Here is a 12,854-nt window from a genome sequence, read left to right on the forward strand (position 1 = left end):
GCTGGTCACCCTAGATGCGTTGGGCCTGAGGGTGAACCTAAAAAAGTCGATGCACCTTCCTTCATTGAGAGTCCAGTTTATCGGAGCAATTTTAGATTCGACTCTCTGCCGAGCCTTTCTCCCTCCCAAAAGGGTGGGAGATATTATCGCTCTCATCAACCTGATAAGAACACAGGGAAATTCGTCAGCAAAGCAGATTCAACTACTCTGATGGCCACCGCCACAGTGGTGCTTGTCATTGCCAGACTACGGATGAGACCACTTCAGCTGTGGTTCCTCAAACGTTTCCATCCACAGTGGTGGCTCCAGTCTCAATGGTTTGTGCTTCCTGTGCAGGTGCTGCATTCCCTACAGTGGTGGGAAAACCTAGAAAACCTCCTTCAGGGAGCCCCATTTCATACACCCAGCCCTGAACTGACCCTTACCATGAATGTATCCTTGTAGGGATGGGGAGTTCACCTCCAAGGTGTATGTGTGGGTGCCAAGTTGAACTGTTGTAAGCCATCTACATGCACTTCCTATGAAGGAAAGTGGAAGAAGTTCGTGTCTTACCTTGGGTTGCTGGGTTTACCATCGCCCCCTATGGACTTGAGGGTAATCTTCGGATTCCTGTTGACCCGCCTGGACTTGGGTCTTAGTTGCTCTTCTTTAAGAGTTTATTTAACTGCCATCTCCGTCAATCATCCTATGATAGATGGCTATTCCATTTTTTCGCACCCTCGAAGCAGTTTCTGAGGGGTCTTACTCGTCTCTTTCCTCCGGCTCGTGGGCCGATTCCCTCCTGGGACTTACCTCTGGTACTGGCTAGACTGACGGGCAATTTGAGCCCATGGCCACGTCTAGTTTGCATCTTCTCTCGTGAAAGACTGCCTTCCTGGTAGCCATTACCTCAGCAAGGAGAGTGAGTGAATTGTCTGCACCTCGCTGCGACTCTCTGTACCTGGTTTTTCACCATGATGGCGTCACCATGGCCCTGGATGTCTCTTTCCTCCCCAAGGTTGTGTCCGAATTTCATTTGCAAGCTGATATTCCCCTTCCAACATTTTTCCCATCCCCTATAAGCGACAAGGAACGTCGTCTTCATACTTTAGACGTCAAGAGAGCCATACTCTTCTACCTCGATAGAACTAGGGCTTTCTGGCAGTCGCCAGCCTTGTTCGTCTTCCATAGTACACCTGTGCAGGGTTAGAAGCTCTCTTCACAGTGTCTATCCAAGTGGATCGTGGAAACCATTACACTGTGCTGCGTACTGGCTAAAAGGCCACTTCTGGGCCTGCTCCGAGTGCGTTCCACCCAGGCAGTAGTCATGTCCACAGCCTTTCTGAGAGGTTCGTCACTCACTGACATCTGTCAAGCAGCAACCTTAGCTACCCCTCACACATTCGTGAAGCATTATGCCCTGGATGTGCATCTTCATCAACGTTCCATGGTGGGATGGGCAGTGTTGCAGGCGGCACAAGTCTAGGATCTTCAGCTCCCTCCTCCAGGTAGGCCTGCTTGCTAATCTCCCAGAGGTGTGATGCACAGAGACCCTAAAGAAGATAAACAGGTTGCTTACCTGTAACTGATGATCTTCGAGTGGTCATCTGTGCATTCACACCACCTGCCCTCCTTCCCTCTGCTTTTGGTCCTCTCCTTTTTCTTACTCTGAGACTGATGGCAGTGGTCAGAAGGAACTGGTAGGATTGTCATGCCCCTCCCTTAGTTATGCGCAGTGGGGCTGGTGCGTGACGAGGGAGCGGGCACAAAAATTCCTTTCGCTTTTCAAGAGAAACTGATCGAGGTTGGCACAGGCACACTATATCCTAGAGGTGTGAATGCACAGATGACCCCTCGAAGATCATCAGTTACCGGTAAGCAACCTGTTTTTGTAGCATTTTAGAACTTAGAATTTTGGGAAGTCTCAGAATATTAATGTTAGTTTTCTAATGGGGGGCATGAGCAGAAATGTAATGTAGTGCAATAGAACGAGAACTAATTTAGACTGATTTTGTTTTCCAGTTATTAAAGGAGTTTAAGGATGAAGAATGGAATATGGGTGATATAGTGTTTACACTAACGAACAGACGACATGGAGAAAAATACGTTACATATGCAGAGAGTCATGACCAGGTACCAAAACAAAGTCAAGAGAAAAATTGTAGTTCTGAAATAATGCTGGAAAAATGGGTACAAATTTTGAATACATTCTTGAACAATACATCGTGTTTCTTGGGAAAGTTCAAAGCTACAGAACGTCCGAATAATCTATGAATAGCAATCTTGTCAATAAGATGATAAAAATATTAGACAATTATATAGACCTTATGAAGTGGTTCATGTATTCTTACTTTTATGCTTACAACACTGTAAGCATATACATTATCTGTATATTGCATATGAAAGACAGGCTGGGGAGGTCAACTTCACTGAGGCCATTTGTTGAGATTTGGAAGAGATGTTATTTGAAATGGAATTATGGTTCCCAGGTCAATCTCTTAGCCATAGCTCTATACCAGGGGTTGAATCCAGTGCAGAATTTCCACTGATGAGGGGGTATTTTCACTGATTCCTCCATCTCATAACAGACCTCTGACTCCCTTCATGAGGGTTTCCTGTACCATAGGAGCAGCATTGGATTGGGGTAGGGGGATTGTGTGCTGCATCAGGAGTGGGGAACAAGAGAAATCTTGATCAGCTGACAGAAATTCCTTCCATCAGCAGAGGTTTTCTCTGGCCTTCAACCTCAGGTTTTTAACCATGACAAGGATTTAGGGATGTTTCAGGCACAGTAATGATGTTGCAAAAAAGTAATATCTGTTGAGATGTATGTGAACTTCTGCAGTACAGGACTGTATTTATTATTATTGATTTCTCGTCAGATGTTTGGAGCAGGCTGGCAACTTTTGCTTTCCCATAGATAAATATCTAGGCAGTCAAGTAAGCTTTCCCATAGATAAATATCTAGGCAGTGGACTCAGTCGAGGGGACTGTGAGCTCCAAGAATGATTGAGCTGGGGTGTTGCACCTCTTCCCTGCTGTGCTGATATTTTTAGCCTGAGATGCTTCACAGTGGGGAGTGGGAGGGTTGATATGTCTTGTAATGGGCAAAGACCATGCTTTAATTTGAAAGGTGACTAGCAGAGCAACCTTAAGGGGAGGTGGCAAATCAGAATAGGGACCTGACTGATCCCTATACCGGCGTAAGGGCAGTTTATGCTGGTGCAGGGCATTAGCGGTGTGGTGCTGTTGAGTCCCACTGGCTCAGGAGCACTGTAGCCACACACCAGTGGAGCAACAGCACAATCCCTGCCGCCAGTGTAGATGTGGGCATTTCAGGACTGTGGCAGCAGTTAGGTGGCTTCTTAAGTGTTTTCAGCATGGGAATGCCCCCTTGAGTAAGCACAAAGCCGCATCAGAAAAAAATAGTGTCATAGCTCGTTTACAGCCATGGTAACTTCAAATTCAGTCCCCCACACAGAGCTGTGGCCATGCCCCCAGGACCCCAAGCAGTTCAGAATACCCACTAAGTGCGTACCCAATCAGCACACTCCACCACTCTGGCTGTGCTCCTCTCGGGACCCAGTCATCCCCCTCACCCTACAAATGTTTCCAGGCGGTCGCCCCAGAATTCCAGAGGTAGTATGCATGGCATGGAATGCTGTCTGATAGCTCCCTGCCGTGCATACTTGGAGGGAGCGTACATGCACCCCAGTGATGGGCACAACACATACAGGGCACCTAGCACTGCTGGGCAAGCGCCTGGGGGAATATACCCCAGGGAGATCAGAGTCCATATTTTGTGGCTGACTTCTCCCAGATTTCATCCAGCACACCAGGCCCTCCACCAGAATCCCAAAGGGAAGCTGCATGTGAACAGGTAGGCAAGCCTTCCAGTCCCCTATCCCTGTACCTCCTCTGAGCCTACCACAGTAGCACTGAGCCGTCCTCTGGGCCTACCACAGTGGCACTGAGCTGAACTGGACATGTTATCTGCCCCCTGAACCTGGCAGCTGTGGGGGCAAGCATACGCAGGTGCCAATCCAACAGGGAGAAGTGACACTCCAACTGCGTAGCCAAGTTCTCACACTGCAGCAGAAGCCACTCCTTGTAAGTGCTCAGACACATACAGCATCCTAGTCATTCCCTCCACACTGCCATTGAGGAGGTGCCCCTAGTGGCAAAGGACTGAGCAGGATACTGGTCACAGGGGTTGTGATCTAATGAGAACCAGTCCATTGTCCCAGGCTCTCTTTGATAAAGTTGAATCATTGTGCCTGGCTGAGGTATTAGTGTCTGTTGGAGACCCACAGGGGAGGGAGTGACAGGAGGGTGTTGAAGCAACAAAGACCCAGTGGACACAAGGGTCAGGGCCTCAACCTGGTAAAATTGCAGCCACAGAAACAGACACAGATGAGCAGAGGGTAAGGCACTGTCGCAGCCACTGCCACATAGTGCACAGGCATGATTGACTGCAATAAAAAAGGCCCACGCTATGCTGGGGATTATTAGGAATTGAGAACAAATCATCCAGTATCATAATGCCCCTGTATAAATCGATGGTATGTCCTCATTTGGAGTACTGTGTACAGTTCTGGTCACCACACCTCAAAAAGGATGTTATACCATTGGGAAAAGTGCAGAAAAGGGCAACTAGAATGATAAAAGGGTTGGAACACTTTCCCTATGAAGAAAGGTTAAAGCGCTTGTGGCTCTTTAGCTTGGAGAAATGACGGCTGAGGGGTGACATGACTGAGGTTTATAAGATTATGCATGGGATAGAGCAGGTCGAGAAAGAAGTACTTTTCTCCCTTTCTCACAATACAAGAACTCGTGAGCACTCCATGAAATTGCTGAGCAGTTGGGTTAGAACAGATAAAAGGAAGTACTTCTTCACCCAAAGAGTGATTAACACATGGAGTTCACTGCTACAGGAGGTGGTGGTGGCTACAAGCATGTACAGCTTCAAGAGGGAACTGGATAAACATATGGAGCAGAGGTCCATCAGTGGCTATTAGCCACAAGGTATAGATAGGAACTCACAGGCTGGGGCAGGTGATGCACTGTATTCTTGGTGCTTGGGGGGGGGCAACAGTGGGAGGGCTTCTAGTGTCTTGGCCCCACTGCTGGACCTCGTGATGGCACCTGGTATTTTTGGCCACTGTGTGACAGAGTGTTGGACTAGATGGCTAACAACTAGACTTGTTGTCCGAATGTAAGACTTGTTAGCCTGTGTGCTGTTGAAGCTGTATTGGATTAAGACCTCTGTGCTGTTGAAGCTGTATTGGATAAGATTGATATCATTATTGAATATAATAAGACCACCAGAGATTCGAATTTTGGTTGATAAAGAGTTCCATCGAAACGAACAACCACTCGAGATGTTCGTACTTCTTGTTCTTGTTGATGTCATCTTCTGTGGGTGACTCCTGTGTTTTGAAACAACAAAAAGAATTAAACATCACAAAGCATCACTGTTACCAAGTTTATTATTGTCTATTTACTGTAATTTGTGAACCTTGCAACAGGCAACTGAGACTGGATGCAGCAAGGATCTGGGTATCATGAGCACTGCCTGGGGAACTTGACCACGAAGTACATAAAGATTACCCTGGTGGTCCCAGGAGATCTGAACATTCAGGCTGTAGAAGTGTGGCAATTATGGTATACCACTGCAGCTCCTCCCAGGGGTGATGGGGGCTATGTGGGTTTAGTCAATGTCCCCCACCACATTAGGAAGCCTCTGAATGATGCAAACCCTGCCCTAATAGGTGCAAGGTCACCTTCTCCAGTGGGGAAGCACACATGCTCCTTGAGGTGTATCAGTATGGCATCCAGAAAGATGTATAGGCAGTGGGTACTGTTCCTGAAGGTGGTGGGCAGAGAGAGCCACAGTCATCCATGTGGTGGGTACCCCCCCAGTGCAACCTACTCCCTCTTTGAATGGCTTATTTATTTATCTATTTAATGTATACCCCGCCCTACCCCCAAAAATGGGCTCAGGGCGGCTTACAACATAAAACCATGAAACAATAAAGCAATAGATGGCAGCAACAGATGATGACAAAAACCCATGCCTCATGTCAGGCAGGAATAGTTACCTAAGAAACTCCAGTGCACAAGTATGCCTCGTGTCAGGCAGGAATAGTTACCTAAGAGTTACCTCCAGTGCACAAGTGTTATCCAGAACAGTAGGGCACTGGGAAAGGGGTCATGGACGGGGAGGCTTATTGCCCATATCCTGCAGCCATCTTCTGGTGGGTGAATGCCATGGTGTAAGCATGGGGGGGGTGAGGCAAGGTGATGGGACTGGCATCTTCACATCGTAGGATGGCCTGCCTTCACATTCCCCTGTATGGTGGTGACATGGCCACTGCAACATCTGGCAGGGACAGCCATCACCAGCCAAGCTGGACTGAGACTGAGAAGGCACTGATGTATACGTTGGTGGTGGAGCATGCAAGACTTGCTCTTACAACCTCCAGGAGTAGCTCTGCCACCTCCCACGAATCGCAGTGTCACAGCTGTGCTGTGTCCGGCCACCGTAGCACAGGGACAACACGGGATTGCTCTGCCCTTAAGTACATTGGTTTAGTGGATGGACAGCTGTGATTAGGTTCTTCTTTTAGATTTCATAGGTAATGTTTGTCTTGAACTTTTTGGATGAGGATATTTACAATGTTACACTCCTGTCTGTAAAGAGATAAATCAATCTATCTCTGGCACTTTCTGTCTACAGAGGGTATCTAGTAGCTCAGTCACTGAAATGTGTTTTGGGCATCCTCGAATTTCCTGAAGGTCTTTGAGGCTGAGATACAGGCTAAACTCTTGAGTGGCAAAACGGAGTTTAACTCCAAGGCATGTTTTGCTAACTGAAGGTGTCATGCAGTTTTCTTCTAGTTGGGATAACTATTTTGAGTCGATATTTCTTTATCAGCTTTTAAGTCCTTGGCTTTTGTTGAATTATATATGTAGATAGGAACAGTTAAGAGACATATTTGGATATCTGTGTAGAAGCAGTCATTTTTTTACATCCTAGTTCCTGTCATCCAGGTTCAAATGTTCTCTCTGCCTCATACTCACTAGGCAGCCTTAGACAACTCTCTTTCTCACCTCCAGTGTGCCTATTTGCTATATGGGGGTAATGCTGGTCTAACTTGCAAAGTCAGCTGTCAGGATTATAAAAAGATGCTGTATGTGAAGTGTTTTCAGTGCCAAGAATACTGTATAAATACTATTATCTTTTGGAGGTAGTTCAGGTACTCATTTGGATATATGTTGATGCTACTGAGTCACTAAAAATTAGCTATTATTCAACTAAATGAAACCTGGGCATCTGCTGTAAAAATACTTTGTAGAAATAATATAAGGCATAAATACATTTTTGAATTTACTATTTTGGCAGAATGACAGAATTTTATGACAATAATTTTTAAGGCAATTATTGAGTTTGCATGCATGGAATTCAACCAAGTTTCACATTACCCAGAAATCTTGTGTGTGTTTTATACAGAGACTGTGTTTCATAGTCTCCTGGTTTTTAATTTTTTGGGAGAGTATGTTTTTATGCAGATCAGATCTTCTTAATTTCTATCCCAAGAGTCAATGATATGCTGACGATTTCTCTTCTCAGTCCCTCATTTCTTTATTTCCCTAGGCCCTTGTTGGTGATAAGACTCTGGCATTTTGGCTGATGGATGCAGAGATGTATACCTATATGAGTATTATCTCACCTCTCACTCCAGTTATTGATCGAGGAATACAGCTTCATAAAATGATTCGCCTCATTACTCATGCACTTGGAGGAGAGGGATATCTTAACTTCATGGGTGAGTGATTCTGGATTTCACCATTAGTTCTCTGCTGTGGAATTCATAATGAAATGAACTGGTCTTCCAACATTCAGCTCTTGAGCTTTATCATCATACTGAAAAGGTAACTTTGGAAAGATTTGTGTTTTTTTCCTTCCATCTGTCATTTCATTGTTAGACAGCAAAGTTTATTTAGCTTTTTCCTCTGAGCGTGCGTCAGTTCAGGTTACCACAGGAAAATTTCACATCCATAATATATCATTTGTCTTACTATGCCAGTTGGTCAGCAGAAGGCAGCACCAAAGGCAAACATGGAAAATTATCCTGCATAAGCGCCACTAAAATGAATAATACGAATGCTAAGTTGTGAAATTCCCATTCACTTCAGTGGGATTTATCAAAAAGGTCCACTGTCTCCTTGCAGTTTTTGCTTCCTCTCTTTGTTTTTGTGTAGATTTTTGAAGTTATTTTTTCCCCAAATATATATTGACAGGACGGGGATTCATGAAGATTCCCAGGGGACAAAAAGTCTGATTTCATCTTTGTGGCTTCTGTGTAGTCCCACATGGGACTGTATGATTGCAGGCCAGCCATGGAGAGGAGCTTCCAAGCTATTTTGAAGAAACTTCTAGGCTCTCCTCCCCTCTGTCTATAAAGATCCCTTTTCCTGCCCAAAAGGTCATGTGATAGGCGCGGTGCTAGCACTCCTTCCCTCAGTTCTCTTTTTGCCACCGTGAGGACGTGTTTCAGTATAGCTACTTCATGGAGCCTCAGGAAAGAGAAAGATGAAGTTTTCCACAGAGTCTTCCGAAGAACTTCACTTACATAGCAGTAGGATGGCTCTTTTTAAGAAATGTGCGGAGAACGGTGCAAAAATGGCCTGGAATGATGATTATTCCTTGTGTCTCCTACGTCTTGGAGAGGGCTGCAGTACAGCCACGTGCCCAGTGCACAACGGAAGAGCAGTGAGACTCAAAGCCACACTTTGGGGGAAGGCCCTGGGTGTCCTGGACCCCTACAGGGAAAACCGAACCCAGATGGATAAGGGCATGAAGGCCCATTCAGTGTAGTCTGTCTGGCAGCAGCTCTCCAGGGTCTCATGTACATTAGCTACTACCTAGAGATGCTGGAAATTGAACATGGGACCTTCTATATGCCAAGCAGATGTTCTATGACTGAGCCACCCAGCCTAATTTTTTTTCCAAATGTTTAGTTGGAAAACTGAAGCTTGATCACAATATATCTATGAATAATTACTTATTAAACAGGCATTTATGCATATAAAATGCTGCTTCTGAATGACTGACTATGGCCCCGGTCACACGGGCCGGATATCGTGGAGGGGAGGCGTTGCTAATTGCCCCGGCGCAGTTTGATCCGCGATTACGCGATCAGACGCGCTGGCGGCACACCACGGGTCCTTCCCCCGGCGCCGGCGGGTAAATGAGGGACTGGAGGGAAATGCTGGCGCGATCACACCACGGGAGTCTGGAGGCAGCCCGTGGCAAACGTTTACTAGTACTTTGGAGGTACTAGTTTTTTAATGTGCATTTTTGGCGGTAAGCCACGGGTGCACTCCACTTCCCACATGTTGGGGTGTGATCGCGCCGGGATAATCCACCCACCATCCGTGCCTCTCCCACAGCAACTTTGCCGTGTGACTGGGGCCTATAATTAATATTTAAACGGTATTTTTGTTGTTGTTATTGTTTTTGTTTTGTTTTTTGCTGTTCTAGACTGTGATAGTCTCAAGATGGCCATATACTGGACAGGGCACCATAGAATGGGCATCAACATGGTGAAACTAGTTGTTTCGTTCTCTGGGATCTATATTCTGTGGACCTTGATGAATATTCTTGTTGTCTTTGACTGTTTGGGAGGCAAGAAGAGGCAGGTTGCTTGAGCACATAATAAACCTGAAGAACAAATTTTTTCAACCAAAGAAAGTGTTTCCCCAATCCCATAATGAAAATGTGTTTTTGAAAAGTTGTTGAACAAAGCAGGGTTAACCATGGATTTGGGGGAGGGCTTCTACTTTTTAGTACATAAACATATATATTAAGCTGAAGATAGATATGACCAGCCCCATTGTGGTTCAGCTGCTGGAAGCTAGATCATTTTCCCTCGTGTGTAGTGTTAAAGCAGTATGATAAATGGTATACTTTGCAGTGTAACAGATCTTTAGGAAGAAATGTTTAGCAATAGGAGTTCTAATGAATAATTTCATTCCCTCTGTACCTTGCAATAGCAGAAAATGCAACAGATTCATGCTGGGACTCGTTTCCTTTGAAATCAATTGATTTTTAGTCTTACCACATTTGAAATAAAAGGGACTGGAATTTTGCTGTCTGAACAGATTATTAAAGAGCTGGAAAAGACTGTAGTATAAAGGGTTTTACCCTAACGTTTTTTTTTTGGGGGGGGGAATAGCGAATAGAAACTCTGATTATATATTTGTAATGCTCACTGTAAGAGGTATTGAAATTAGTTTTTCAGTATACACACTAGAATATAGTAAATCAAGAATTCTAAGGGAGATTCTGTAATCCTTTTTAGCCCTGGTGAAAAACCCAATCAATCCATGACTTTCTTATTCTGAACCACTGATGGAAAAGATGTATCCCAAAATTAGAGAATGAGGGTTGTTCCACAGCGAGGCTTTTCCCTGCAATCAGATCATTGCTGTTCTATCATTAGTTGCATCCAAATTACACTATGACAGCATATCACTACCAGTTTGCCTACCAATTTTTTTTCTCTCCTGCAAAAGTGAATAGTGTAGTCATGGATTCCTTGGAGCTTATACAGTTTTTTGAGTGTATATTTGTAGTTATTGCTGGCTGATTTGGATTCAGTTAGGAATATTATCAAGTAGTACAAGGCTAGTAGGAAGGGGGGGGGGGCAGAGCACTGTTCACTTTAATAAACCAGTGGCTTTGCTGCTGAATAGTCTCCTCTCCTCAAATGTCAAGGTGATACAAGACCTCCTTGTGTCACCATGAGACACCTCAAGTAGTGCCATTCTCAGGAGACATCACACAGTAATATTAAGATGAGTCCAGCTAGTCTGCTGAGCAACATTTGAAGCCTTGGAATAAGACCCACTTATGTTTGAGAAAAACTCAGTAGGCTGAGCTTTGCAGTTCAGAGGTTGACAGCCAGTGGCACGGGTCTTTACTGGGTCCTCTTTGAGAACACACATACAACCTGTGCTCTACAACTGCACTGGCTTCTGTAGATTGTAGATTCTGTAGATTCTGTACATTGTATCTACAGGGCTGCCTCTCCCTATATACCCTTCAGAGCGCATTGTGATCATCTAGTTTGGTGTAGTGGTTAAGTGCGTGAACTCTAATCTGGGAGAACCGGGTTTGTTTCCCCACTCCTCCACTTGCACCTGGCTGGATGACCTTGGGCAAGCCATAATTCTGGCACAGCTGTTCTTGAAAAAGAGCAGTTTCTGTCACTCAGCCCCACCTACCTCACAGGGTGTCTGTTGTGGGGAGGGGAAGGGAAAGGAGTTTGTAAGCCGCTCTGAGACACCTTTGGGTAGTGAAGGGCGGGGTATAAATCCAATCTTCTTCTTCTAGTAACAACCTATTGGTGATCTCTGGCTCCAGAGCAGTCCTGCTGTCCTCTACCAAGACCAGGCCTTTTCGGCTCTGGCCCCCATCCTGGTGGAACTGTCTAGTGAGTCTTGCGCCCTGCAGGACTTGGTTCAGTTCCATAGGGCCTGTAAGACCGACATGTTCCACTGGTGTGTGGTTGAGGACAGATCAGCTGCCCTGCCTCCCTTTTATGCTCTCAGTGCTGGCTGCCTCCCGTTATCCACCTGTGGTGGATTTTTGGGGTGTCATCTGAGATAGTAGACTGATTGTTCGGTTTTAAGTTGTAGTATATAGATTTTAAAATTGTAATATGCTGATTTTATTGTATATTTTAACTATTGGAAGCCACCCTGAGCCCTGCTTGGCAGGGGAAGGAGTGGGATTTATTTATTTATTTATTTATTTTTAGCTACATTGAAGTCTAAATCCAAAAGCACTTGAAAAAATCATTACTGAATTTATTCGAAATAAATATATATCAACTAAAGACTCTTGTTATGAGGATACTGATAGGAGCTATATTGTTATATACGGTGCAGAGTTTGTAATACTGGAGTACTTTATACTGTTTTATATTCAGAAGCATAACCAAGAAGCATAGGCCAGATTGTTTGGGAGTAAATCCTTCTCAGTCATATATTGAAGGAAGGAGTGGGATTTAAGATGAATAAATAAATAAATAATCGTGGAGTAAAGCTTACTAGATATGATGGAATCTCTAGAAAGCACTGCCAAATTACTTATAGTTCCAAATCCAAACAAGAACATGTTAATGGAAGGATTTCTGCAAAATATTATAGGTAGGTTGTGTTCTAGTTTCTTAATGCTTAATCCAGTTTCTTAACCCTTAATCACCCTGTCTTTCCTGGTATTGTGGAGAAAGCAGTGATATATTCTGCCAAGTTGATCCAAGCTTAGACTGTTGTAACATGGCTTCCATTTTAAAGATATATATTATTTATTATTATCATTAAAATCACATCTTAGCATATATGTAGATCTATACTCTTTAGTAGTCGTTCAGCGGTTCAAGACCCGGGTGCCGCAAGACAGGGTGAGCTCCCGTCTCTAGTTCCAGCTCCTGCCAACCTAGCAGTTCGAAAGCAAGAAATTGCAAGTAGATAAATAGGGACCACTTCGGTGGGAAGGTAACAGCGTTCCGGGATTCGACTGGCTTTCGAGCAAGGGAACCTTTACCTTTACCTTATACTCTTTACATTGTTATAAAGACGAAAATATGACTGATCTATGTTTAACATTACTCTCTCTCAGTGATCTGTTATGTTTAACATTACTCGCTCTCAGTGATCCATCCATGGTTTGCTGGGTATGTGACAACAACCTTTTGACACTAATCATGAAAAGCCTCCTGCATGGCTTACAGTAGGAATGCACTGCTAGTCTCCCAACTTAGGCAGCTGGACAACCATAATTCAGACCATGGCCAAACATCCAA

The 12,854-nt window shown here is 44.6% G+C and overlaps 1 protein-coding gene across 3 annotated transcripts in view; it reads left to right on the forward strand.

Annotated features, from left to right (window-relative positions):
* GBE1 (glucan (1,4-alpha-), branching enzyme 1) overlaps nt 1-12,854 on the forward strand; it is a 249,753-nt gene that overhangs the window by 163,743 nt on the left and 73,156 nt on the right. For all 3 annotated transcript variants that reach the window (XM_015425426.1, XM_015425427.1, XM_015425428.1), the window contains exons 11-12: nt 2,002-2,112; nt 7,637-7,808. In XM_015425426.1, coding sequence (XP_015280912.1) covers nt 2,002-2,112; nt 7,637-7,808 — 283 coding nt within the window. The remainder of the gene's footprint in view (nt 1-2,001; nt 2,113-7,636; nt 7,809-12,854) is intronic.

The sequence above is a fragment of the Gekko japonicus genome, unplaced genomic scaffold (assembly GCF_001447785.1).
Source record: "Gekko japonicus isolate JY-2015 unplaced genomic scaffold, Gekko_japonicus_V1.1 scaffold207, whole genome shotgun sequence".
Lineage (NCBI taxonomy): Eukaryota > Metazoa > Chordata > Lepidosauria > Squamata > Gekkonidae > Gekko > Gekko japonicus.